Here is a 26,546-nt window from a genome sequence, read left to right on the forward strand (position 1 = left end):
TCCCCACTTCTGTTTTTCGTCTACAACGTCAGAACAAGTCGGCTTCGTCAACTGGAGCTGGCTCTAACAGTTTTCTTGCTTTCGACCAAGGCGAATCTTGGCTCCGTCTCGTCTTGGCGCCCCCCCGGATGCATGTTTGAAGCGTGCAGTCTGCACAGTAGCTAGCTGCACTAGCCAGGACCTCTAAGGCTATAAACACGCCTGTTACAGCACATGCGCGAGATCGTGATGAATGATGATGGAGGATTTGCAGTCACTGGGTACTTGCAGTACAGGATACACCTGTTGCCTCCCATTTCTTGGTTCCAGGTTCTTCATTTCGATATCCATCGCTGCTCACTTTCCTGTTTTTCTGTTACAACTCGGAGAACGGCACTGAAACCCTGGTCATGGAATATTATGCAGGTACTCATGAGCTCGAATGTCAAAAGTTGTTCGTTTCGGTAAATCTTTTACGCATTGGCCTCAACATTCGAATCGATCGGGTAACGGCCTGTCCAGGTTGCATTCATGACCTCTACCTTAGTACCTAGGTCAGTGTACCCAATACCTGAAACCCCAAGACATGCCGCGTGAGCTTGAGGCTCAGCTCTGCGCAAACGGGGTCGACCTCCGTTTGAGTACTTGCTGTATTGTTCCCGGCGGTCTCGTTTAGGGCGAGCTGAGACGTGGGATGCTGTGTTTCCTTCGCCTTGCATAACGTAAGCTAGGGGCCAGCTGAGGCCACTACATATCTGGAGGCTCTGGGTGCCGTATTCACAAAGTGTCCCAGCGGACGGCTCGGACTGGGCGAGATCTACGCTAGGTGCACAGTGTATGGTACTGGTACAGAGGCAGAGAGGCAGCAGTAGCTTGACTGACATCAATCTGAAGCACGATGCACGGATATTTGGGTATGTACATACAGATCCGTTTCTGGTTCCGTTGACTGAGCTGTTGGCTGTATCGATCGATGACCTAACTACGAATAGACGTGCCTCCACCGTTCTCCAAGCATACGAATCGCCAAGGCCCGGAGCTAGGGCGGACAGTCCGGGGAGAAGGGGGTGTGTGAATAGAAGTCATCGTCAAAGGGCCCCAGTGCAATGCAGTCAGCCAAGATGGACGGCATGGTATAGCATGGCATGGTTCGTGTCTAAGTGTCTCGGTCTGTGTCCATAAAAACGTCTTGACTTCCAGACTCTCTATTCTTTCTCTCCTTCCCTCTCATTCATCGCTGTCAGCCAATTCAAGATCAGTCCTTCGCATCCCCAAAACAACAACAAGCACTTCTCAGTCCAATCTTCTCACCAACAACACCAACATCATGAAGTACTCCGCTGTCACTCTTCTCGCTGCCCTGGCTGCCTACTCTCAGGTATGATACACTGTTCCCCCAAGTTTCGCAGACTCGCCGTGCTAGCATGATACAGGCCCAGTCCATCTCCATCCCTGGCGGTGACGAGGTCTCCTCTATCATTGGCGATGTTTCCTCCCGAATTGGTGATGCCTCCTCTATCATTGAGGATGTCTCTACCCGTGTCGGTGACGAGGTCTCTTCTCGTGTCGGCGATGCCTCTTCTCGCATCAGCACCGCCACCGAGACTGGTGCTTCTACAACTGTCACTGATGCTTCCACCGCCACCGATTCCGCAGAGACCGAGAGCGAGAGTGAGACCGGATCCAACACTGTCGACACCGGTGCCCTCGCCAGCGTGACCAGCGCTCTTGCCAGTGCTTCCAGCGCCATTGACGACCAGCTTGCTTCTCTCAGCTCTGATCTCGCCACTGCTACTGGTACTGCCAGCGAGGCTATTGAGTCCAAGATCGCTGCCGCCACCTCTAAGCAGGGTGCTATCGAGAGCAGTGCTGGTGCTGCCGCCAGCAGCGCCACTGGCGACAACGCTGGTGCCATGCCTACTGCTGCCGTCGCTATGGGTGCTCTTATGGGTGGTGCTGCTCTCTTTGCCAACATGTAAAGTGGCATTTACGGAAGATTACATTAATAATGAGATAAACGGTCAAATCTTCAGGCGCCATCAGTTTAGCCAACGGAACTCTTGTATACATATATCCAACTCTGGTGAGCCAAGGATATGACAGGGTTCGGGATCTTAATTAACTAGCGTTGCACATCTGCCGTTAGTGTGATGAAAAAGGGAATCTGGAACTGAGGGATGCCTATGTATGTCTGGTGCAGCCTTTGTAACGGTGACTTTTGTCAATAGCATTATTCATATGAATTGTTCTTGACCTTTGGATATCAAAATAAAGATTTTTCATATCATAAGTTGGCCCAATGACGAATTTCTATGTTTTATGCTTTTATGTGCTCCCAATTGCGTGAATAATGCAAAGCTACATACATTTATTACCTGCTCCTTGTGGTATGTTGCAGTCTCGGATTTTCCCTATAGCTTAACCAACTCTCATCCACCCTCCATAAGTGGCGTGAGATGTGTATAACGGTTTTGCCCCAGGATTTGTGGCTTTGTGAGCTGCTGTCGCGGCTAACTTCCACCTATATCATGTAAGATAAAACTGACCGTCTTGTAACGGATATTGGACCTTTCACTTCAACTTTCAGTTACTCTCACTTGAGGTTGTTCTCGAAGTCGATAACTTGCAGTGTAACCACCCACATGAACGGCATAACTACATACAAACCCAGCAGGAAAATTTTCTAGCAAGCAGACTTTCTTGACGACGTTGATCTCCTGGACTCAAATGGCGGGAATAAGGGTGACATCCGCACTCCAGTCATGATAATACAATTATTCCTCATCCCTGGTGGCTGATACGAAGGAAAGTTCGCTCTTTTGTGCTCATCTCAGTCAGTATGATTATATGGTCGCCTCCCTAATTCCAACCTCACCTGAGCTACACCGGTTATCAATGTAGTAGCCCAGCTCAGTGCATGGTCAGAACATACACCTATAAGACAACCAATAACGTCCCATCTTCGGCAAAAGAAAAGTAAAATAGAGCCCTGTATAGGCTTCTTCATACTTGTTGTGCCGTGTTTGGGAATGACTCTAAGAGCCGAGGAGAGGAGTAACATTGCAAGCATATCTCGGTGTTTTCCATCTCTCATGTTATTCCTATATGAATCTTTGCCAATGTACAGAGTAGTGGCTTGAACAAGACTTGAAGATGGCTGCTATGGGCACTGGCTGTCTCGTAAGGGGGCTTTGAAATACCTCGAGCCTAAGTTACGTCGAAGCGTATGAATGAGCAATCGCCCCTGTGCCGTGCTGAAATATGCTTCTGAATACCATCTGTATCTAATGCATTATCTCCTTTAGGACTTCTCTAACTTATCTGGACCAGGTACTTCGTATGATGGTCATATCAAAGACAGTGGCTGGTTAGCGAAGTCAGGAAATGGAACCAAAAGCTGGCGATCTGTGGTCCAAAGGATGCATGGTTAGGTATCCTATCCCCTTACATTAGTAGGTAGCTGAGCTCAGCATAATCTGCATTTGATTGTTTATCTCACACAAGCTTGCCAGGTAATGCAACTCTGACCCAGGAGAAGCATCACCATCAAATCTACTGGCTGTAGCATAACCGTGTATTGTATCCTATATTATGATTATTGTCATGTTTTAGGCCGACTCTCTGTCCATAGCTTATCGATGATCTGAAAGACAGCCGTCACACCCTTCATGGTCTCTTCATCCACCTGTCCACCCAGCTTTTGCTGGATCTTATCTGGATGCCATCGCACACGCTCATCTCTGAGCTTAGCCACAAAAGACTTTTCTCCTATCTCTTGAGGGTTCAGTCCATTGACCAAGAACTTGCGCACATTTGGCTCATCCACGTCTTCTATACGACCGCCCTCAACCGGCCATGCAATTTCCGTAGGTCTGCCATCCCAGTTTGTCCAAGCTTTCGTGTAGTCTTCCCATCGTTGTTCCCAACGTCGACGTTCTCTGCGCTCCTCTCCACGGCGGATACTATATTCCATGTCCTCTTGGAGTTTCTGTGCGCGACGATCCTCGTTGGCTTTGCGCTTCTTCGCCTCTTCACGGCGAGCACGCTCCTCGAGCAGGCCAGCATTTGTCTTTTCCCACATCTTCTGGCGTACATAGGAAGCGTACTCTTCATCTGTCATTTGCTCTAGATGACCTGTAGGCCCTACGCGCTCGTTGGGGTAGACGTGCACGGGTTGGCCATATACACTTTCCCAGTACGCAGCGCCCTCATCGTCGGCCATGGCATCGAATAGAGATTCACGAAATGCTGCGTCGGGATCTAGAGGCTCTGGTTCATGGGGGTTATTTGGTGTGGGAGAGCGATGTCGCCGACGGTGTCGGTGTCGGCGGTGACGGTCAGATGAACGCCCGTGCCTGTCGTCGTCATCGTCGTAATCTCGATGCCTATGTCTGTCTCGCGATCTTCTACGAGATCTATGGTGACCCTTCAGCCGGATGCGTGAGCGCCTCGGCGCTGCGGTATCCCCTTCGTCATCTTTATCGTTGCGCTGGGCGTCGGTGTGCGCTGATGGCGCATCTGGTGACGGCTCTCTCTTGACGCCAACTGGTGATCGCGATTCGGGAGATCGACTCCTCCTTCGGCTTTTCGGCTTGTCGGGGTTGATAGAGGAAAGTATATGGCGTCTGCGAGGCGACTGCTCGGGTTCGCCCATCATGTGAGGGCCGTGTAGTTCGAAGGCATTGAGTCAGTGACGCTCTTGGCCTTCGAGTCTGAGGATTTGTAGTTGTAAAGTTGAGTTTCGATGTGGGGGTCAGTTGTCGCTGGTGCACAGACCTTACTCTATATTCATATTGACTTGAATGATGGTGAGCCCAATATCCGTAGGTAAGTATAGTAGGTATGTACCGAAAAGCAAGTATATGCTCTACTAAAGCTCAATGGGTATGAGGGGCCCTTGTAGTGAGTGTTATTTCATCAATTGCTTAGACATGACTATATGTTAGATAATTATGTATATTAGCTTTCATGACTGTCAAAGTGAGTTACATGATCAGAACTCTAAGGGCTATCATTCCACCCAAGTAGACGACTTCCTTAAGGAGCACCGTTGGAATATCTAATTGAATCACAGAAGTTCAATACTTCAAAGGTGTTATGACTTGAGACTGTGCTTGAATACAATGTCGGGTCACGTAGTACAGGGTAAGCAGATCTAGCACGTTGATGAAGAAATGCTAGCCTCCGCAGCCAGTTACTCACTATCACTCAGTATCCGTACTGGGTTTTAGTATCTAACTACCTCAGTTTTGGTATGACAAGATAGAAGGGGACAAACAGATAATCACTGAAGGGTCCTCCATACTCCGGACTAGTCGTGGAATCATACCTTGATAGTCCAGCCACTATAGAACATTGGATAGGTAAGGAGGCAACTTGGAGTGAAACATGGGCCGCCGACCACGACCGTCTCGTATTCATTCAAGTCGAAAGTTTTACACATCAAGACCCCCCATACTAATTTAGAAGACAGCGTTGCCCTCTGGGAGAAGTGATACTGATATCTTATCTCACATCGTCAATCAGTTATAGTTGACGCTATTCCAAAAAGTATCCCCCCCTGAATTCATTGTCTCCACGGGTTGGCCTCTAGGGGGGGATTCTCAGGGTCTAGATGACCGGCAGCGGCCAATCGACAGCTAGCAAACCGTCGCAGGGCTGGTATTGATGGACCCAATCTACTACCTACTTAAGGTATCCATTTCAAACAGTGAGCCCAGGTGTCCAGTGGAGGCTGACTCCCACTGACTGATGAGCGAGGCCCTCAGATAAATTTGTTCGATACCCAATACCAACGCCAACCTCTTTCTTGTCCGCTCCGCCCTTGCGTCTTGTCTTGTCTGTCGTCGATACTGCGCTTTAATACCTCGATAAGCGCATATTCAGATCGGTACACTTGACGGAAATTAGTCAAGACTGCAACATGCGTGGGTAGTCTTCACACCGGCACCTCTTTTCCTTCTGCCCTGGCATCATTCCTTTGTGCATAACCACCCAAGAGTCAGTCAATTGACATCGCATCAACCATGGGAGGGGTACTATTACTTCTAGGCCTATGCGTAAGTGAGCCTCGCCCATTCAGCGATAAATCATTGAGACTGACGTTTAATCAAGCTAGTCATGGCGTTGGCGTACGTGCGACCGTGATCGTAGACTCATGCCATTCTCGTCAAATGCTAACGTACCTACTCACCCAACAGGTCATTCCTTGCCGGAGCGCTGCCCCTTTCAATGTCGCTTTCGCAGTCACAACTTCGATTACTCTCGAGTGTCGGTGTTGGAATATTGGTCGGGACCTCGCTTATAGTCATTATCCCCGAAGGAATCGAGGCTGCAACTGCGCCTGCGGAGGCTGCTCATATGCATCGAGTTCGAAGCCTGGTGCGCCGAACCCCCTGGAGCCACGCCGTACTTACACGTGGACTCCCCGATTCAATTGTCACAATAAGCACCGGCTCAATCGAGAAACGAAATGAAGAATTGGACGCCGAAGCGCTTGTCCGTCGCATTATAAATGCAGCAGCGGGGAATGGCCGAGTCAAGCGCGCAGATATTGAGGCTGCTGTTGAAGCGGCAGGTGAGGATGCTCCAGCCATCCCAGGAGCCGGCGATACCACAAAAGATAGCACTACCGACAACAAGGGATCCGAAAAGGTGGAAAGTGGAAAGGAAGGCCAACAGGGCCATGGCGAAGACCACGAAGCGGAACAGGAGCATGAACAGGAGCATGAGAAAGAGGAAGACCCTGAGCACGAGCACGAGCACGAGCACGAACATGCCGTTCCCACATTTGAAATCGGCTTCTCGTTGATTCTAGGATTTCTGCTAATGTTCCTGATCGATCGCCTTCCGCGCCATGCGACAGAGAGTCTTCACTCTACACCCCAGACCCGCCATATCAGCCTCGACAATCTCAATGGCGATTCTGCCTCCGTTGACGAAGAGGCGGATGGATTCCTGGGATCCCTGACACCCACACCGCGACGAGCGCGCAGCCTGGCAACGACCACTGGATTGGTCATCCACGCCGCCGCCGACGGAATTGCAATGGGTGCCTCGTCGACCACTTCAGATATGAAGCTTGGCTTCATTATCTTTGCGGCCATTATGATTCACAAGGCTCCTGCTGCCTTTGGCCTAACTTCGCTTCTCCTCAAGCAAGGTCTATCGAAGCGAGCTGCTCGAGGACATCTTATTGTATTCAGCTTGGCCGCACCCTTTGGTGCATTAACAACATGGACATTGATCACTCTGCTGGGTGGTGGTAAGGTTGAGAGTGATCATTGGTGGACCGGCATGCTACTCCTTTTCTCGGGTGGCACGTTTTTGTAAGTCAAGCATGTCTTTCTTGATACTCGTCACTGACACCTCGATAGATATGTCGCTATGCATGCGATGCAGGAGGATACTACACCCCATACACATGACCACGGTATCAACGGCTATGCGGACAGTAGTACCACAGCACAGCGGAAACCAAAGGGACCGCAGATGCGCGATACAGTGGCCACTATAGGTGGTATGCTGGTGCCACTTCTTACGCAATTTGGTCACCACCACTAAGTCGCAAGCACTTCATTTGTCTTGTATTCTCCTGCTGCGCATGTTGAGATTTTAGGACGGTATGTGGTGGAATATAACAGCCATAGACAGACTATGGGATGACATGGCGCTTTTCAAGATTTCTTTCTGTTTCGGGGCCGGCGAGCTCACTTTCGCTGCGTGGGAAGGGACCAGAATAGACACCTGAGCGGTTTTCACGGCGGCAAAAGGCGGGATGGCGGGAATGGATTTATAGTGATAGCATGGGACATGTACGGTTCCTTGGGTTGCAATAGCCGCACAAATAGTATTTTTGAGATATGTTACGGGCGTTCTTGACTATGGCTGCACAGTATCACTATCACATCTCAAGGCCAAATTCTTTATACAGGGCTGTATCCTTGTATCACTTAATCACTGCCAGCAACTCTGGATATATCAGCTAGATCAGATCGCATCTGGTTTCAACGTAATCCAGCCGCAGCCAAACAGAGATATGCCAATAGTGGGTTTGGTTGTGGATCCATCTGGTTCAACCTAGGTTTCAAAGAGGAGGTCTATAAAACCAACTGAGCTCTAGGCAGGGGTATAAGGACAAAGCTGCTTCGCGCATAGTCACAGAAGCAGCAAAATGGCCTGATTTTTTTGTTCGAATGATACGTACAGCATTCCAAAGCGAGAATGGACAGGAAATGCTGATGAGGTAGTTTATTAGTTGCCGTGGAGGGTGGGTTCAATTATTTAATTCTCCGCGTTTGTAGACTGGACGATCTGATATCTTTGATTATTTATTATAACAAACATCGTCTTAGAAGGCGTACGACACGAGAGAATTCACAGGAATTCGAAGCGATTGACTAACAAGACGTTGAAACAATTTATTAACAGTGCTTACATAGTTTAGGGAAAAGCCAAGATTGGTGTTCGGTCAAGTCCGCTCACACTTTTCTTTACAGCCTCCACGAAAATAGCAAGGGGCTCAGTTCATTCAGCTTCAAGGCCAGGGTGTTGCGGTGCTTGTTAGTCTCGTTACAGCTTTCCCAAGGCATTGGGTATGCGTCGTCAGTGTGGTACTACCCAAAGCTAAATCTTCAGGGCGAATCAAGGAAGAAAAAAGGTTGGTCGTTGACGCCATTGGCGCTTCTGGTGAGTCTTCCAAGGTCTTCTTTTATTCCATGTAGGTATCCAAGGTATTCTCTCTGTAAGTAGGATTGACAAACGACAACGTCAGAGTGTGGGATATTGCAGCATCTTGGCTTGCGTTGGGAGTTTGGATGTTGGCGTTTAGTAAAACGTCCATCCATGTGATACCTATTTCTTGCCAGTCCCCGCAACAAAACACAGAGCCAAGAATGTGTTATGTATGATATGTGGTGCAGACAAGATCGAGGTAACATGAGCCCTCGTATTGACAATGATCCTTACTTTAGACTCCTTGAACGCACCTGATCGTCCAAGAAGCCTTAAAGAGGGGTTCGTCAACACACTCGAGACAGCATCCAATCCCATCTTGTCGAGAGCCGCCTGAAATGTCACATCTTATCACATGGCTATACTCGATGGGGGAAGGGTAGCGATGTCTTGCAGGAGTTTGCAGTGCGGAGTCCCCCATCTTTACTCTGAAGATATGAATGTACAAGCCATGGGTACAAAACAGCACCATTGCGGCTGGTCCTCACATGTCATGGATGAACAAGATTAGTAGATGGGTACAGCTGCAGACAGTCGAGCTTGTGTGAAGATCGACGCGACGTAATATCAGAGGCTGAGGGTCGGTGAAACCGTCACGATCAATGGTGCAAAAAGTCAACAGCCACGAACTGCACCTGAGAATGGCGCACGGCTTCAACCACTACTACCTAGGTACCTACGCAGGAACCAACAAGAGGTAATTGTCCAATCCTCTCGTTGCGTACGGATACAATCTGATCTGGTAAACGGTGGAGATGATCAATTCGATCCAAGGTAGGATTGTATTCATTTATTCAGGGTTGACAGTCAGTGGCAGGCAGACTGGGATCTGTATTCTGTTTCACTGTTTGAAACAGGTGTGGTTTGGCATCTCATGTTTCGAACTCAATTTCTCAATGAATTGAGTTGATCCGTTTGCGGGTTTGAGAACAAGATTAAAGAATGTACTTTGTTGATGAAGCGAGATTTATTCCAATGGCGGGAATGTGATTGGAACGTCCCGTCCCTGCATTGAATCAATAAGAATAAATGAGCTGAAGGAAGAAAAAGCAATGAAAAGAGCGGGCTTGCTCAGAGCCTTGAAGGGCGTGCTGGGTTGGTTCCTGCGCTTCTCTTCTCTCCTTACCTCAGTCGACCTAAGGTACCTAACGTTAGGTATTCCATCCACTTCTACCCAGGCACGGAGTACCTAGGTCTTGGATTTATTTCTTACTCCCGTCTGATATTAGATGGATGCTGCTTGTATTGACTGTAAAACCCCTTCGACGACAACCAAGAGAAAAGGAAACGAAATTTGATAAAGGCTCCGTTTTCGTTCAAAGGCCGTCTTGGGCTTCGAAGAACCACTACTTGATCCTATCATTGTTCCTCCTCTCGTCTCAGTCAATCGCCCCTTATTCAGCCAATTTTCCCTTCCTTTGTCTCTTGTCTCGCCTCCACTTCTGCATCTGCTGCATCTCGTCATTAGGCTGATTCACTTCCTCGACGCCTCAGAATCGAGTCGGCCATCTCGTCTTGCCTTACAAAGACGGACAAACCCATTATACAGATCATCCCGTATCCTCGGTAAGACAATCTCACACCCTCGTTGTGCGCCTTTGAACCTTTTCTCGACACAAACTTCCATACCCGGCCTTGCCAGCTCTTCTCAGGAGATATCCTTGTGCCGGTCACGGCGACAGCCGACATAATCATTGTCAGAAAGAAAAAGACCACCCAAGCGGAAAGGCAGGCAAAGGCAAGGGAATCGCGACAACCTAACGAGGCCCTGAACTGTACTGCAACGAATGCCGTTTAGCGCCTCTTGGATCCCGCCATCGTCCTTGGCCTGCATCCGACCCACGCGCCAGTCCCAGGCTCATTCTATTCTGAGCCAAGATTGCCATCCCAGAACAAACACAGGCGTTCCCGTCCCTGCCCTGGACGTGTTAGGTACTGACTGCACTGTACCGGTACGGTACCGTACCGCCTGTCCGTCGGCTCTCTCCACTATCTCATCCTCTAGTGACTATCGCCATTCACCGTTGGTTTCTGCTTCCTGCACCCTTTCCCTTTTTTCAATATCTGCACCTAATTCTGTTTGAAGCCAACACAACATTCTTATACCGAGTCTTTTGTGCCATTATAAGCGAACCGCTCTATTCTACATGTGCTGACATCCTCCTCGAATTGTTGGCAGAGGCCTCGTACGGCTTGCTTTTCTGTTTCCCCACTCACGATCCATCGTCGGCCTCCCCTCGATATCAGCCGCCGTTGTCCCTCAAGTAACCCACCTCTATCAACCGAAGTTGTTGATCCTCCTCAAAAACCGTTCCAAAGTCTATATTCCAACAAACATCGACATCTTGGAGGGCGACCACCCGGGTCATGGCCGGCTACCAACGACCCATGAGTTTTTCCGAAAGACGAGGAAGCGCCCTCAGTGACGACTTGACCCTCGGCACATCGACGAATCCCATGGTTAACCACCGCTTGGAAAAGCTGCCTCAGCAGCAACGGCACTTGCGTGGACCTCCTACTCCCAGCATGTCTACACCCGCCGCGGACTTTGATCAACAACTCACTGGCTCACCTCCACCGCCTCCCACACCCGCTGCGTCTCCGGGACCTTCGCATTTCCAACCAGATTGGAGTGATGCGGCTGATGACGAAGACTTCTTTCTCGCAAAAGTCCGGCAACACTTCAAAAACTGTTCTGGCCCTCAGAGGACTCGAGTCCTCGCCGATCTGCTGAACCTCTGTACCAGCCAGCAATTGAGTTTCGTTCACCAATTTGTCAGCCCTTTATTGAAAAAGGACCCATTTACAAGTCTGCCAGACGAACTGTGTCTTCGGGTAAGGATCATTCCTAAATCGTTGTTTTCCCTAGATCTGGTGGGCTTACTCACATGTGCAGATATTATCTTTCATCGATGACCCAAAAGTTTTAGCACGAGCCTCGCAAGTTTCCAAACGATGGCGAGATCTCCTTAGCGACGACATGACATGGAAGAATCTATGTGTCAAACACGACTACGGCCGCCGACTATCCGAGGTCTACACACATGCACCTAGTTTCTCATCAAGACCATCAGTACTGGCTTTGCATGGACTCGATGCCGACATGGCCAGCAGCAGCAGTTTCCCAGGCGCGCGCCCTTATTCCTACGCCTCAGGGACCCGATTGTTCGAGGGCTCGAATGCTTCTGGTCGACCCAGGTTACGGACTTACAAGTCCCACTTCAAGCAGAGATATCTTGTTGAAGCTGCTTGGCGATCCGGCGGTACTAGCACAACGCGGAATATCACCCAAGAGGGGGGTGTCGTCACAAGCCTGCATCTGACGCCCAAGTACATCATTGTGGCACTTGATAATGCCAAGATTCATGTGTTCGATACTGAGGGAGACTCGCAACGCACCCTGCAGGGACATGTTATGGGTGTCTGGGCCATGGTTCCCTGGGATGATACTCTGGTCAGTGGAGGCTGCGATCGCGATGTGAGAGTATGGAACCTCAAGACTGGGTAAGTTGAGAGCCATCATCAGTCTCGATCATTTGCTGACAGGATATAGTGCCTGTTTACACACCTTGCGAGGTCACACGTCGACAGTCAGGTGCTTGAAAATGGCCGATGCGAACACGGCAATTTCTGGATCCCGGGATACCACCCTAAGAATCTGGGATATCCGAACCGGTCTTTGCAAAAACGTTCTTGTTGGCCATCAGTCCAGTGTTCGTTGTCTCGAGATCAAGGGAGACATTGTCGTATCCGGTAGCTATGATACTTTCGCTCGAGTCTGGAGCATTTCAGAGGGCCGTTGCCTTCAAACGCTACAGGGCCATTTTAGTCAAATTTATGCCATTGCGTTTGATGGTAAGCGAGTCGTGACGGGTAGTCTGGACACCAACGTGAGAATTTGGGATCCGACTTCTGGGTATGTGTCTCTTTGAACTACAGATAACAGCTACTAACAGTTGGAAGTGAGTGCCTGGCTATTCTCCAGGGTCACACGTCCCTCGTTGGACAGCTTCAGATGCGCGGTGACACCTTAGTTACTGGTGGATCAGATGGATCGGTTAGAGTTTGGTCACTGAAAGAAATGTGTCCGATCCACCGTCTCGCAGCTCACGATAACAGCGTCACCAGTCTGCAATTTGATGATACTCGAGTCGTGAGTGGTGGCAGTGATGGTCGAGTTAAGATCTGGGACCTCAAAACTGGACATCTCGTTCGTGAACTCATCGCGCAAGGTGAAGCTGTCTGGCGTGTTGCCTTCGAAGATGAGAAGTGTGTTGCGTTGGCCCTGAGACACGGCCGTACAGTCATGGAGGTAAGTCGATATTGGACGAGGGCTGACAACGTTCTAAGACTGACTTTGATAGGTGTGGTCGTTCTCACCACCCGAAGATATGCTATATGACCGACCACTCTCGCTTCAACAGCGGGTACTGGAGGATGACCCGAATCGACCACTGAGCGCCATGGCTATCGACTATCGTACTTCACAACAGACTTTGGCCAGTCCTAGCCAAGACGCTTTAACCCAGGATGTCGAGATGAACGACGTTGGACCTTCAACTGCCCCATTGCAGGGCGGTACGTTCTTTCATGACGACTGAGCTGGGAGTTTGGTGATGCCAACGATGGCCCTGCGTCAACCATCGTGATATGACATCGGCGAGCACCAGTGTTTCAAGCGTAACCCGATTTTGTGGACTCAACACTTAGTATCGAAGACGGATCCGGTCATCCGCACTGCATTGCACTATACTTTTTCTTCGAATTGTTGTAGAGGCGCCAAGGGATTTTGAAAGCATGTTTTGGGCGTTGCTGCATCACCACCAGTTCACAGAATATGTTAGTTATGGATGGATGATCATGCAAATTTGCATGGGAGTATGACAGCATGAAACAAGGGGTCATGGGAAACAGGAGCCACGGAAATGGAATACGGAGTTGCATCTCAAGGCGGCTCGGACTATATAAGAAGTCGATGCCAACGTTCTGGTTTTTTGACATTGATCGTTATCTTCATCATAATACCACATTGACAGCGCATGTATAGAACGAATAGAGATTAGCCCAGTAATGTTGGGTTCCACCAATAAGACCTGCCAATTCTTTGTTTTTTATTTATTTATTCCGGAGCTATTCTGTAGGTATGAGTGATAAACTGCCATCACGGGCCATGTTTTCGTTCCTGTGAGGTCAAATCGTTGAGCCCGAATACAGGTTTCCAGGGACTGAGAGTATGTATGTATGTACCTCAGCTAGCCCAGCAAGGGACTTCTGAACCTCCACCAGCAAAACCTCTTGTCGTGGCTCGGAGGTAGAAGGGACGATGTGGATAGAGCCCCACATCGGCGAGAATTACACCGACGAAGTGGTGTGTCACTTAGACGGTCTTGTATGGAGCAGAAAGATGGTCAAGAGGTGGTCTTTTGATAACCGGAGAACGTCTAGGAGCATCTATCAGATATCATCGACGTATACATGTCCTCGGAGAAGATTATCTCTTCAATTGGACTGTCTGGAGGCATTCAAAGAGAACGCAAGCATGTATATATCACGTGACCGTTAAGCCTATTCAGGACTAGACCTACCAACAATTGGAGGCCAAGCTCAACGCTCTGCCGCTCAACAGCGACTTTTTCTGAGCTCCATCCAGCCAAGTCGCAGTTATCAACTCGACAACGTCCTGATCCCTCAGTTCAATTCTCCATATACGCGATGTTGTCTCGAGCTCTCCGTCTCCCCAGGGCTGTGCCTATGCGTACCAAGCTCGCTGCTCCCGCTTTCACTGCCATTCGCTCTGTCACCACTGATGCCGCTTCGGCGTCCCTGAGCCACTCAGTTCCCAAGGTGAGAAAATGCGCACTTTCCGTTCCGCAAGGGTCCTTCAGAATACCCTCGCCCGACACTTCGCCCTCCGCAATGCGCCTACGAACCATCACTGACCCTTCGACTGCTGCAGTCCGATGACGAGCCTTTCTCTGTTAACCTCAGCGATGAGAGCTTCGAGACCTACGAGCTGGACCCCCCTCCTTACACCCTGGAGGTGACTAAGAAGGAGTTGAAGGACATGTACCGCGAGATGGTCATCACCCGGTATGCAAACAACATCCCCCACGATTTCAATACGGCATTTACTAATAATCCCGCAGACAGATGGAGATGGCGGCCGATCGTCTGTACAAGGAGAAGAAGATTCGTGGTTTCTGCCACTTGTCTACCGGCCAGGAGGCTGTTGCCGTTGGTATTGAGCATGCCATCACCAAGGAGGACGATATTATCACCGCTTACCGATGCCACGGCTACGCCTTGATGCGTGGTGCTACCGTTCGATCCATCATTGGCGAGCTGCTTGGCCGACGTGAGGGTGTCTCCTACGGCAAGGGTGGTTCCATGCACATGTTCGCCAAGAGCTTCTACGGCGGTAACGGTATCGTCGGTGCTCAGGTTCCCGTTGGTGCCGGCCTTGCCTTTGCTCACAAGTACAATGGCAACAAGAACGCTTCTATCATCCTCTACGGTGATGGTGCTAGCAATCAGGGCCAGGTCTTTGAGGCTTTCAACATGGCCAAGCTCTGGAACCTCCCTGCCCTCTTTGGCTGCGAGAGTAAGTCAATATCATAAGAACGAGCCAGAGCGCTACTGACAACCCCACAGACAACAAGTACGGTATGGGTACCGCTGCTGCTCGTTCTTCCGCTTTGACCGACTACTACAAGCGTGGACAGTACATCCCCGGTCTGAAGGTCAACGGTATGGATGTCCTTGCCGTTAAGGCCGCCGTCAAGTACGGCAAGGAGTGGACTGCTGCCGACAAGGGACCTCTCGTCCTTGAGTACGTCACCTACCGATATGGAGGTCACTCCATGTCTGATCCCGGTACCACCTACCGAACCCGTGAGGAGATTCAGCGCATGCGATCCACCAACGATCCCATTGCTGGACTCAAGCAGAAGATCCTGGACTGGGAGATCACAAGTGAGGAGGAGCTCAAGAAGATTGACAAGGAGGCTCGTGCCCACGTCAACGAGGAGGTTGCTGCTGCTGAGGCCATGGCCGCTCCTGAGCCCAAGCCTGAGATTCTGTTTGAGGATATCTACGTTCGTGGATCCGAGCCCGAGTACATCCGTGGCCGTATTCCCGAGGAGAACCACTACTTCCAGTAGAGGAATTGAGCGCGAGGCCGTACCACCATAATGATTTGAGCACTTGATGCTTGCTGTAATATACATCCATGATCTATCTAGAAAGAGGCCTGGCATGGTCCGAAAATGGAGAAGGGCGAGGACCCAGGATTTCTTTTTTCGTGTTACTCATGGATGTCTCTTTTTCCTGCTGTGGTTTTATATCAATGTCTTTCTCAGAGTTAGAGCCAATAACGAAAGAAATCATCCAATATCATGATATTTGGCGAGGTCTCGGCCTATCTCCCCCGAGGCAACAAGAGCTTGCAGGGGACCCTCTAACAATTAATTAACGCGCGCTAATAAATTTGATCGACGCCTTACCGAACATGGGAATAGTCGGGTGCACGTCAGTCACGTGGAGCAGGCATCTCGCGCGTTCTGGTCGCACCTACCCTCGCGAATGGTAGCTAATTAACGCGACAGGTTGCCTAGCGGGCGCGTCATGCTACTCAGTGTCAGGTCAACTCGCGGGCTCACAATTGCCCCTCTCTTTTTACAAAACACTTCCAGATTGTCATCACGACCTGTAAACCGTTACTCTTTGTGTTTGTTTCGTTTGTTTTCAACAACAATTCCAGGCATCATGGCCCCAAAACAGGCGACACTCGGGTACGTCAAGTCCGGACAGAGCACAATCGGGTGTGTGGAGGGACAACTAGAATCTAAAGACTCGATCACTGACCAAGGCCAATTGCTAACTACAGGAAGTTCTTTGGGGCAAAAGGTGCGCCTCCTCAACAGACAAAGCTTTCCTTCAGCAGCAAACCCAAAAAAGAAGAAGTGAAGGACGAAGAGGAGGCTGACATGAAGGTCAAATCTGGCTCCGATTCTGAGAAAGGTATTTTGCTACTTCGATGAAATCCCATGGTATTCTAAATATGGATCAGAAACAAAGAAGCGAGCAAGGTCAGAAGACAAGCCCAAACCCGAGCCTACGCCCATTCAGAAAGAGGAAGCCGATGACGAGAGCGATGGACCTGTCACCAAGCGAGCACGAAGAAGTCGAAGGCGAATTGAGGAAGAAGATGACGATGAGATGGGTGAAGAAACCGTGAAGAAGGACACACATGCATCCCCCAAGAAGTCAAATGTCGCAAGCACATCCCCAAAAGTCAAGTCGCCCAAGAGGTCAAAGCCAACCCCCAAAGCCAAGGCGGCCAAAGAACCAACTCCTGACGAGAACGACGATTCTGCCAAAGAAGAGGCTTCGACAGCTTCAGCTTCGGAAGCCGAGCTTGACGACGAGGCAGATGTCGAGGATAAGCCTGAGGTTGCTGCCAAGGCTCGTGAGAAGGTCCAGACAAAGTTCAAGTCCAAGATGAAAGACCCCTATCCTGACTGGAAGCCCGGCACCCCTGTTCCGTATGCGGCCCTGTGTACAACTTTCTCTCTTGTGGAAATGACCACCAAACGATTAATTATCATGGAGCATTGTTCTCTGTTCCTTCGCCAGGTCATGCGCCTGACCCCTGAGGATCTATTACCTACAGTCTTATTAATGATCAACAAATTGGCTCCTGACTACGCTGGCATCGAGCTTGGTATCGGCGAGTCGTTGATCATGAAGGCTATCGGCGAGACGACCGGGCGAAGTCTCCAGGTGATTAAGGCTGATCAGAAAGAAATTGGTGATCTTGGACTGGTGGCTGTAAAGAGTCGATCAACTCAGCGCACTATGTTCAAGCCCAAGGCTTTGACTATCAGGGGTGTGCATCAAGGCCTAATGAACATCGCCACTGTCACTGGCAACGGTGCCCAGGGGCGCAAGGTGGATGGTATCAAGAAGCTTCTTGCTGCAGCTGATGCCAACTCCACCGGTAAAGTCGATATTACTAAGGACAAAGGAGGGCCCAGTGAAGCCAAATTTATCATTCGATTCCTGGAAGGAAAGTTGAGACTTGGTCTGGCTGAGAGAACTGTGCTTGTTTCTTTGGCGCAAGCTATTGTTGCCCACGAAGCAGATGCCAAGGGTAAGGTCCCTAGTACCTCGGATCTTGAGAAGGGTGAATCGATTCTCAAGACTGTCTACAGGTAAGCCACGTGGACCACTGTTGATGATACATACTCACAAAACACAGTGAACTTCCGAGCTACGACGTGATTATTCCTGCAATGCTAGAACACGGGATCATGAAGCTTCGGGAAAATTGCAAGCTCCGACCCGGTGTACCTTTGAAGCCCATGCTGGCCAAGCCAACCAAGGCCATTACTGAAGTACTCGATCGCTTCGAGGGACAAACCTTCACCTGTGAGTATAAGTATGATGGCGAAAGAGCACAAATCCATTATGTGGCAAAGGATGCGCCTCAAGAACTAAGCGAAGCGAGTCAAGGCGCTGCCAAGGAGGCTGCTGCTGGTGTTGCTAGCATCTTTTCCAGAAACTCCGAAGATCTCTCCCGAAAGTATCCCGATATCCTTGCCAAACTCCATACCTGGGTCAAGCCGGATACCAAGAGCTTTGTCCTGGATTGTGAGACAGTGGCCTGGGATGTTGATGAGAAGAAAGTGTTGCCCTTCCAGCAACTCATGACACGCAAGAAGAAGGATGTCAAGGTTGAGGATGTAAAGGTCAAGGTTTGCGTATTTGCATTTGATTTGTTGTACCTCAATGGAGAGGCTGTTGTTGAAAAGGCACTGCGTGAACGACGTGAGCTTCTCGAAACCGCGTTTAATCCTGTAGAAGGCGAGTTTTCCTTCGCTACGCACATGAACGGTCAAGAACTGGATGAGATCCAGGTTTTCCTTGACGAAAGTGTCAAGGCATCATGCGAGGGTCTGATGGTCAAAATGCTGGATGGAACTGAGAGTGGATATGAGCCCAGTAAGCGAAGTCGTAACTGGCTCAAGGTAAGACTTGGAAACTGCATTACTAGAATCTGTATGACTGACTGCTATCATAGATCAAGAAGGATTACCTCTCCGGCGTCGGTGATTCACTGGATCTTGTTGTTTTGGGCGCATACTACGGCAAAGGCAAGCGTACATCTGTTTACGGCGCATTCCTTCTGGCCTGTTACAACCCTAACTCGGAGACATACGAAACTGTTTGCAATATTGGAACTGGCTTCTCAGAGCAGGTCTTGGAGGATCTCCATACCCAATTCTCTGAGATTACCATTGACAGGCCTAAGCCTTTTTACTCCCACTCTTCGGGTGGTCAACACCAACCTGATGTCTGGTTTGAGCCTCGGTATGTCTGGGAAGTCAAGACAGCCGATTTGACCCTCAGTCCACGGTACAAAGCCGGTGCTAAGGAGGGTGTCGACCCGTCAGGAAACAAGGGCATCAGTCTTCGATTCCCTCGCTTCATTCGTGTGCGAGATGATAAGAAAGCTGATGCTGCCACGACAAGTCGCCAGGTTGCTGAAATGTATCGCAAACAGGAGAGCGTGACAAAGAACAAGGGTCCCTCTGTTGACGATGACTTTGAGTATTAGATTTAATGTTGTTCTCTTTGGCTTTCTCAGAGGAGAAGTTTATGCATCGGCTGGTATGTTGCTGCTCCGGCGTTGGTCTCATACTTTATCAGGATTACAATTAAGCATGGGAGTTGCACGTTGACCGAAAAATTAGTGGCTATTTTGACCTGACCATTACTTCATGATAATTCAAGCAATATTATGACCAATACTCAGATATCTAGTGTCATGTGTCCTGGCGTGTAGTTTTTGGTTGCAAATAAGGGTACCACTTTTGGCGAGCTGAATTAATGTCTGTTATGCTCTACGGAATAGAGAACATAGTTACAAAGCTTAGCTATAAGTTAGGTATTCAGATGTACTGGGCCTATCTTAAGTATTTTATAGCTTTGACCCAGTAACGACCAAAAAAATGGGATCCAGGTATTCCAATAAGCCACAGAAGTATCAACAGTAAAGTCTCTAGCCAGACTGAAGTCTTAATAAACTTAATCAATAAGGTTACCTTTAGGCTGCAGCATCTCAACCAAATCTAAACAAGATGAACACGTCGCCCGACCACCTGAATGAAAAGATTATGTGCGCAACAAAGAGTTTTGTCCGAAAGTCAAAAGAGCCCTTCGGCGGGCAAACGAAGCCGTAGTTAATTGAACAGAATTCGCCTGACTAAGCACATTCGCCCCCCATGAAATGATGACTGATGCCAAGGCAACAAACAGTAGTATCAACAGTGGCCTATCTTAGGTATACTGTTCTCCCTTGGCATATGATGCTACAAGAGATGAGCACATCTTGTAATAAAGCACGAAGCGCATGATATCACATAATATCGGTTCATTTTGGAGACTGAGGAGAGGTTAGTAATATGTCGGGATAGATTTGGACGAAGCGTTGAATGGTACACACATAGATATATGTAATGATAGCCTACCAAGAATAGCAAACCCGTCTATATGATCACAACCAATATACCCACGATCAATCATATATGACCCAGCATCAAATCTACAGGCTCCTTTTATAACATTGGTTCTTCCCCTTGTATGCTATCCCCATCATCGGCACCATCGCCATGTAATAATCCACTACTTTCACCGCCGCCATTGTCATCTGCTATCCTGTCTGTCACGCCAGTCTCATGACCAGCACCGCCGGGTGCCAGACCCATAGTGCGGCGTGTCTCTTCGGCACCATTGAGGACATACCAGACGTCCTTCTTCGTCAACAAGCCCTGCAGAACTCCGCGATCGCTGAAGAGAAGATATCTCAGGCCGAGCTTTTGAAAATATGTAGCGACAAGGTGAAGACTTGTATGCGAAGCCCGGGTAAGCGGTGTTTGGTCCATCCAGGGGCGAAGATCCAGGGTCGTACGTGGATCTGCCATGGGTTGGTGAGAGAAAAAGGCTTCAGTCTCAGGTGGCAGCAAACGAGGTGCTTGCGTTGAGGCTGAGAGATTATATGCCAGCTCGGCACGAGAGATATATCCAAGAAGAATGGCTTCTCGGGGATCTGATATGACGGGGAAACCGCGGTATGGGTGCATCTCGAGGATAGTGGTGAGAGATGCGATGGTGTGACCTGTGGCAGTAAGAACTACAAGATCCTCGATGCGAGTCATGACTTGAGAAGCTGGGATGTCAGGGATAGATTCGTTGTTCTCACTGTTGTCGAGAAAGGGATACTCGTTGAAGTGAATCCACGATTCGTAGATACCGCGACGAGAGAAAGCATCGCCCACCCACTTTGATATCATGACAGCGATCATAATGGGGAGAACATAGGTGAGGGCGCCCGTGAGCTCGAACATGATGACGACAATAGAGACGGTCAAACGGGTTACTCCAGCAAGAGATGCTGCTGCTCCGACGATGGCGTATGTCCCTGGTGTGACGCAGGGTATGTCAGGTTCGCATGAGCCAAATAAGAAGAATCCAGGGTGATTGGTAACCCAAATCTCCATGATGATACCTACAGCGCGGCCTGTCAAGGCACCAATGGCCATAGAAGGGAGAATGATTCCGGCGGGAATCTGGAGACCGAATGTGACAGCGGCGAGGAAGAAGCCCAATACAGATGCAAAGACTAGGAGGACAATGGTCCTAGCCGAGGCAGCTCCTGTTCTACAGAGGCCGATGGGGTCGTCAAGAACCTGCGAGCATTCTGAAAAGAGGTTGGAGACGAGCTCAGTCGTCTGCACTTTCATGTAGAAGTTGGGGTAGTTGATGAGGGCCGTGAAGAAGGCCACGATGAGAACTTGGACGATAGGGCCTGGAATCCATCGGTTCGACTTCTTCCAGCGAGCAATAGTCATGTTGAGCCTTATGAAGAAACCGCCATGTATGCCCTGGAGAGGAAATACTGTTAGTTACCTGTTCTGTTTGTACTTGGTATTGGACTTACACCCATGATGCCTAGTATGGCGTAGGGGAGCAGCTCGAAGCCATGCCATCCGATGCTGTAGTGAACCTGATACAAGACAAGCTTGCCAGATCGAAAGGGATCGAAAGCCTGAAGAACAACTGCAGCAGTCATGGCACAGACAAAGCTCTGCCACATCGTCTTGTCTGGAAAGTAATAAGACAAAGTCTGTAAAGAGTTGGTATATTAGTGTTGGTTATAAGTCTGGGGCTGAGCATAACTAACCTCGAGACTGAATAAGACACCACCGATGGGGGAACCAAATGCAACTGAGACACCTGAAGCGGCAGCAGCCGAAAGAACCTCACGCTTGCGGGCTAATGGCGTTAGCTGATGGAAACCGACTGCATCAGAGGGAAGCTTTTACCTTCATTGTCATTGATGTTGCGGAACAATTTCGTAAATACGTTGGCGCAACAGCAAGCAACATGAATTAGGGGGCCTTCTTTACCCAACCACATGCCTGATGCAACAGCAAGAGCCTGTGATGGTGTCAGTGACGAGCTGGTAAGCAGTATAGACTTGACTAACAAGACCAAGAGACTTGATGATGAGTGTCCAGAGTCCAAGGAACCGTCGAATGACGAAGCCCCCCAGAACAGTCTTGATTTCTGGAATACCACTGTGTTTTGCGTAGATGGCATATTCTTGGACGAGAAGGGCTGCGACATATGCAAACAGCATCTTGCAATTGTTAGCCATATGAGGTAGTAGAAGCTATGGGGTCCCCGTGGACTGTACATACCGCGAAAGAAATGAAGAAGAAATACTCGATGAACCACTTGCCACCTTTTGAATGGACTCCCAGGGCGTCGCCCCAAGTCTTCCAACCGTTGCATTTGGAGCCTTGGTCATAGCCATAACAGCAGAAGGCCTTGTTTAGGTAAAAATGGCCTCCTTCTGGACCACTGGCGCAGTATCCTTCCTTCAAATCTCCAAGCCAATCGGTCGTGACGTTGATGACAGCAGCAACAGTGCCTACAAGCATACCCGTCAAAAGCAGGACGATCCAGACTTGGCTGGCATCAATGAGGCGTCGCACATAACCTACAACCCCAGACGCACTCGAGTATAACATGCGCAATCTCTGGCGCTCTTTTGTGTATTCGAAGATCCAATCGATGGCCGTAAGATCCTCGTAACCAACTCGACGCCCTGGTCCCTCGACATACCAATCATGCGGCACACCATCCTTGGAAGCTTCGTTGAATATGACAGTCTCAGGGCGTGGGGGGGTATTAGAGCTTGGATAAACAGCCGGAGACGGTCCTCTCGAGGAGGCATGCAGTCGTGAACCTGTGATGGCGGAGAGAAGTCGAGAGGGCGCAGACCAGAGCGAGGGCCCCTGTCTACGTTTAAAGGTCATGGGCGCACCCAGATTGCTCTGAAGCGGATCGTCGCCGAGCACATGATCTCGGTCGCGAGACCTTCCCCGGCCGCTGTCATCGCTGGCGTCGTCGTGAAGGAAATCGAGCTCGTCGCGATCGTCGGCATTGGAGTTTGGAGTATGCGACGAGGACGAAGCGGCGGAAGCGGAAGCGGAAGCGGAAGCAGAATCAGAAGCGAAGGCGTAGGGGTCGTTTTGAGACGCTCCAGACATGATGCGGCTCATGACATTGTGATCATGCGGTGTAAGAGCTCACAGCTGGCACAGAGTCTTTGGTTTGTGAGAGGTTTGAAAGGGAGAGTCAAGATAAAGTTAGATACGAGGCTGTTGGTGTCCATTTCAAGTGCGCTATTGACTCGGAGAGTTCAGTGGAGGACACGGAATGGCTACAGTAGGTCCTGGTTGGCTGTTGTAGGGTTTGGATTGCCTAAAACGTCGACTCGACCAGCTGAGAACATTGGATGCATCAGTGACTTAGACGGTGCCGGGTGGTTGATTATAGCTGAGACAAGCAAGAGTCTCAAGAAATATTGAAACATTCTAGTTAGGTTGTTATTGTCTCGAGTTGCATTTTTGAGGCTCAAGTTTAATTACTTACTACCTAAACCGATTTCCTGGTCTCGCGAAGATCTTGGCTTTCATTGTCCTTGTCTTGAAACACTTATTTATTGATAGACTAGCAGTATATGATACTACGAAACGATATGCTTAGGTCTCAGTAACAGTTGGGATTTCTTCATCATTAAGATGAATTTGCTGATATTACGCTTTCTGTGGCCTAAATGTTGGAGGTTTCTAGAATTCAGTCATCTACTATAAGGCACGGAGGGGAATTTACCTACCTATAGAATAGTGGGACCCAACAAAGAAAGTTGTGGCAAGTCAAGTCCATATCTCACCTCACACATGTGCTCTTCTCATCTTTGTTAGCAACTATTCTCATATACAACCAAGTCTTTATCTTCATCAAGAAACTCGATTGCTGCAGTCGACGTACGAAAACTACAGCTCGGTCGGTATTTCGAACTCAACTCATTACTACAAAATAGAGACAGGATGGCTGAGAATACAACAAGTACTGCTTCTCAACCTACAGACATCAACAAGATACAGTCACTTCTCAAGGCCAAAGATGATACCCAAAGATTTTTTGGACTGGCCCTCCTAAAATCTCTTCTCGACACCTCAGAACAACTCCGCCAAGATGAGCAAACAGTTCAAGGTCTATGGTCCAGTCTCTCACCCAAGTTCCTCGACCGACTGCTGCGCACAGGCTCAAAGCCTTCAACCCAGAATTCAAAAGAGATGTTGGATTTGGCTGTATCTGTCTTGTACATTTTCTCCATTCTTCTTCCCGACCAGGCCAAGAGTGATGCCAAATTCATCAACAGGATCCCCTTGCTCGTCAATGCAGTTCTCTACAGGTGTGAAGCCTCCTCGCCAGGCAAAAGGAACAAACTAATGACTGTCTCAGCTCTGAAGATACCACAAGGTTAATACTTCAACTGATACATACACTAGCAAGCTCACAACAAGGAGCACAAGAGTTCATCAAGGTAGAAGACTTTAGCTCCCTTACCGAGATCGCTCCTAGCCATGCACAGGTTCTAGATATCTTTTGCTTTGCATGGCTCAATTCCATGACAACCACTGAAGATCCCTCGATGCTGGCGAGGCAGGTTGACGACACGATCCAGAGTCTAGTCTCATCATTCACTGGAACTGATGGTGTCACCCTTCTCGAGTTCCTTGGTTACTTTCTTCGGCATGCCAACTCTTCTGTGCGTTTTCCACGCCTTCTCCAAGAGAATCATCTAACAATTTGCACCAGATGCTTCCTCAGCATCCCAGGTGGCTCAAGGCAGTCGTTATCTATGTTCGAAACCTCGTCACAAGTAGGCCAACACCTGAAGCCCGAGCGGCATATACAAATGCCACAGCCTCCATACTCCAAGCTTTCCCGTCTGAGGCACCGAAGTTGGTGTTTATCGATGACAAAAAGGATGACAAGGCCTTCTCATACCTGCTCATCAACCTCCTGCTCATCGATATTCGCTCTTCGGCTCCCACTCTTCTAGAACAGCTAAATAAGCCCGAGTATCCCAAAGTCTCAACACGCCTCACTTCTGCATTCGACGTCATCTCAATCTTCATTGGATACCTTGTGCAGTGTTTGGAAGACGAGTCCATGGAAACCTTCTTCATGACCCCCGAGAACCTCCTTAAGCTTCGTAAGGGCATTTCCGAGACAATGTCGCTCACAGCCGAGTATCTTCGCGATCGATGGGATGCTTCAGTCGCCGGAGCAATGGGACTACATCCAGACGCCCGAACTGGCACGACAGACACATCAACTGGAGTCCACCACACACTCGCTTGGGACTCAATGAGGGATAATGCTGACGATGATATATTCATACTTTCAGCTGTACGAGCGTTGGCGCTCTGGCTGCGAGAAGAGGAGAATGGTATCCTGCGGAAGGAGGCTACTGGTTTGATGGATATGTTTATGGATCTTTACAAATCCAGCTCTCAACATAAACTCGACTTCCGATCCCCTGTCCTCGTGACTCTAGAGGGTGTGACTACGCTACCCCAAGGTCGCGAGCTGTTGCTCGCCAACGAAGGTTGGATAATTCTCACCCACGATCTGAACTCTATCCTGCAGTATGCCTCACGGACTTGCGGAGAGCAGGAGGCCGCTCGGGCTACAGACATTGTTCGCATTCTACTTCCCATAGTTGAGCAAGAATCCAATGGTGTTCCTGAAGCTTGGATGGATCTCATCACTTCAGTAGCAGCATGGGATATCCCTGATTCAGAGTTATCACCCCAGGTACAGGAGGCAGTAATATCCTCTTTGCAACTTTGCTGTTCGGTGCTGGGAGGGGCGAACCGGGGCATGCGGCAGAGATACAAGCATTCTATTGCTGCTATCCACGGGATTGCGTCTCAACTTGCTAAGCAAGTGAATGATGATAACCCTGAGAGGGAGATGTTAGAAGATGTTCTCGCTACATTGGGTTCGTTAACGCAGGAATGATGACAACTACAGGATAGCCTTTCGGGTGTTCTAATCTTGACACAACGCTCAGAGCTAAATGCTGTGTGGAATAGATAGTGCTTATGTCAATACGTCAAGCGGTTAAATACATCATGGTGTTCTGTCCTACCCCTCACGAGATTGCGGCATCCCCTTTGGCCAACAGTAACTTCATCAATCACGCTGACGAAACTTGGGCGTTGCGTTGTAAGAGATGAATAAGCCACCCGCTTACATGGCGTTGATTGATGGTGCCTCGTATAAGAGGCTTATATCCATACACTCTATTTAGCTGGTCTCTAAGTCCTGATGGAATCGAATCTAAACCGATAGCCTTTGTTCATGAATAGTCTCATTGGCCTATCGCGTCCAACTCCCATCAGTCA

At 49.3% G+C, this 26,546-nt stretch overlaps 8 protein-coding genes across 13 annotated transcripts; 6 read left to right on the top strand and 2 right to left on the bottom strand.

Moving 5' to 3' along the window:
- Positions 1 to 31: 31 nt before the first annotated feature.
- FVEG_07070 (hypothetical protein) lies at positions 32 to 2,352 on the top strand. Of its 2 annotated transcripts, XM_018895586.1 has the most exons (3): positions 32 to 893; positions 972 to 1,357; positions 1,413 to 2,352. In XM_018895586.1, exons 2-3 carry the CDS (start codon positions 1,307 to 1,309, stop codon positions 1,956 to 1,958), a joined length of 597 nt encoding a protein of 198 aa, XP_018752880.1. In that variant the 5' UTR covers positions 32 to 893; positions 972 to 1,306; the 3' UTR covers positions 1,959 to 2,352. The 2 variants fall into 2 exon arrangements, with proteins under 2 accessions (XP_018752880.1, XP_018752881.1); XM_018895587.1 differs by having other exon boundaries at positions 972 to 2,352.
- Positions 2,353 to 3,433: 1,081 nt separating this feature from the next.
- Positions 3,434 to 4,836, bottom strand: FVEG_07071 (hypothetical protein). Its single transcript, XM_018895588.1, has one exon. It carries the CDS (start codon positions 4,634 to 4,636, stop codon positions 3,581 to 3,583), a length of 1,056 nt encoding a protein of 351 aa, XP_018752882.1. The 5' UTR covers positions 4,637 to 4,836; the 3' UTR covers positions 3,434 to 3,580.
- An 845-nt stretch (positions 4,837 to 5,681) lies between these two features.
- FVEG_07072 (hypothetical protein) lies at positions 5,682 to 7,945 on the top strand. 2 transcript variants are annotated; one of them, XM_018895589.1, is made up of 4 exons: positions 5,682 to 6,038; positions 6,094 to 6,110; positions 6,180 to 7,307; positions 7,356 to 7,945. In XM_018895589.1, the coding sequence occupies exons 1-4, from the start codon at positions 6,006 to 6,008 to the stop codon at positions 7,540 to 7,542; spliced, it is 1,365 nt and encodes a 454-aa protein (XP_018752883.1). In that variant the 5' UTR covers positions 5,682 to 6,005; the 3' UTR covers positions 7,543 to 7,945. The 2 variants fall into 2 exon arrangements, with proteins under 2 accessions (XP_018752883.1, XP_018752884.1); XM_018895590.1 differs by having other exon boundaries at positions 5,722 to 6,038; positions 6,098 to 6,110; positions 7,356 to 7,898.
- A 1,857-nt stretch (positions 7,946 to 9,802) lies between these two features.
- On the top strand, positions 9,803 to 13,840 carry FVEG_07073 (F-box and WD-40 domain-containing protein CDC4). Its single transcript, XM_018895591.1, has 5 exons — positions 9,803 to 11,547; positions 11,609 to 12,216; positions 12,266 to 12,628; positions 12,676 to 13,024; positions 13,077 to 13,840. The coding sequence occupies exons 1-5, from the start codon at positions 11,080 to 11,082 to the stop codon at positions 13,311 to 13,313; spliced, it is 2,025 nt and encodes a 674-aa protein (XP_018752885.1). The 5' UTR covers positions 9,803 to 11,079; the 3' UTR covers positions 13,314 to 13,840.
- Positions 13,841 to 14,168: 328 nt separating this feature from the next.
- On the top strand, positions 14,169 to 16,190 carry FVEG_07074 (pyruvate dehydrogenase E1 component subunit alpha). Its single transcript, XM_018895592.1, has 5 exons — positions 14,169 to 14,230; positions 14,286 to 14,556; positions 14,669 to 14,802; positions 14,859 to 15,313; positions 15,364 to 16,190. The coding sequence occupies exons 2-5, from the start codon at positions 14,425 to 14,427 to the stop codon at positions 15,870 to 15,872; spliced, it is 1,230 nt and encodes a 409-aa protein (XP_018752886.1). The 5' UTR covers positions 14,169 to 14,230; positions 14,286 to 14,424; the 3' UTR covers positions 15,873 to 16,190.
- A 145-nt stretch (positions 16,191 to 16,335) lies between these two features.
- On the top strand, positions 16,336 to 19,400 carry FVEG_07075 (DNA ligase 1; the record flags this gene model as incomplete). Its single annotated transcript, XM_018895593.1, has 5 exons — positions 16,336 to 16,502; positions 16,598 to 16,731; positions 16,781 to 17,924; positions 17,972 to 18,740; positions 18,794 to 19,400. The coding sequence occupies 5 exons, from the start codon at positions 16,336 to 16,338 to the stop codon at positions 19,328 to 19,330; spliced, it is 2,751 nt and encodes a 916-aa protein (XP_018752887.1). The 3' UTR covers positions 19,331 to 19,400.
- A 687-nt stretch (positions 19,401 to 20,087) lies between these two features.
- On the bottom strand, positions 20,088 to 23,488 carry FVEG_07076 (chloride channel 3). 2 transcript variants are annotated; one of them, XM_018895594.1, is made up of 7 exons: positions 22,476 to 23,468; positions 22,262 to 22,414; positions 22,098 to 22,212; positions 21,956 to 22,047; positions 21,713 to 21,898; positions 20,219 to 21,656; positions 20,088 to 20,158 (listed from the first exon to the last, which is right to left on the bottom strand). In XM_018895594.1, exons 1-6 carry the CDS (start codon positions 23,340 to 23,342, stop codon positions 20,331 to 20,333), a joined length of 2,739 nt encoding a protein of 912 aa, XP_018752888.1. In that variant the 5' UTR covers positions 23,343 to 23,468; the 3' UTR covers positions 20,088 to 20,158; positions 20,219 to 20,330. The 2 variants fall into 2 exon arrangements, with proteins under 2 accessions (XP_018752888.1, XP_018752889.1); XM_018895595.1 differs by lacking the exon at positions 20,088 to 20,158 and having other exon boundaries at positions 20,179 to 21,656; positions 22,476 to 23,488.
- Positions 23,489 to 24,011: 523 nt separating this feature from the next.
- On the top strand, positions 24,012 to 26,374 carry FVEG_07077 (hypothetical protein). Of its 3 annotated transcripts, none has more exons than XM_018895597.1 (4): positions 24,017 to 24,129; positions 24,194 to 24,541; positions 24,592 to 24,898; positions 24,949 to 26,360. In XM_018895597.1, the coding sequence occupies exons 2-4, from the start codon at positions 24,423 to 24,425 to the stop codon at positions 26,158 to 26,160; spliced, it is 1,638 nt and encodes a 545-aa protein (XP_018752891.1). In that variant the 5' UTR covers positions 24,017 to 24,129; positions 24,194 to 24,422; the 3' UTR covers positions 26,161 to 26,360. The 3 variants fall into 3 exon arrangements, with proteins under 3 accessions (XP_018752890.1, XP_018752891.1, XP_018752892.1); XM_018895598.1 differs by having other exon boundaries at positions 24,039 to 24,133; XM_018895596.1 differs by having other exon boundaries at positions 24,012 to 24,541; positions 24,949 to 26,374.
- The last annotated feature ends 172 nt before the right edge of the window (positions 26,375 to 26,546 follow it).

The sequence above is a fragment of the Fusarium verticillioides genome, chromosome 7 (assembly GCF_000149555.1).
Source record: "Fusarium verticillioides 7600 chromosome 7, whole genome shotgun sequence".
Taxonomy (NCBI): Eukaryota; Fungi; Ascomycota; class Sordariomycetes; order Hypocreales; family Nectriaceae; genus Fusarium; species Fusarium verticillioides.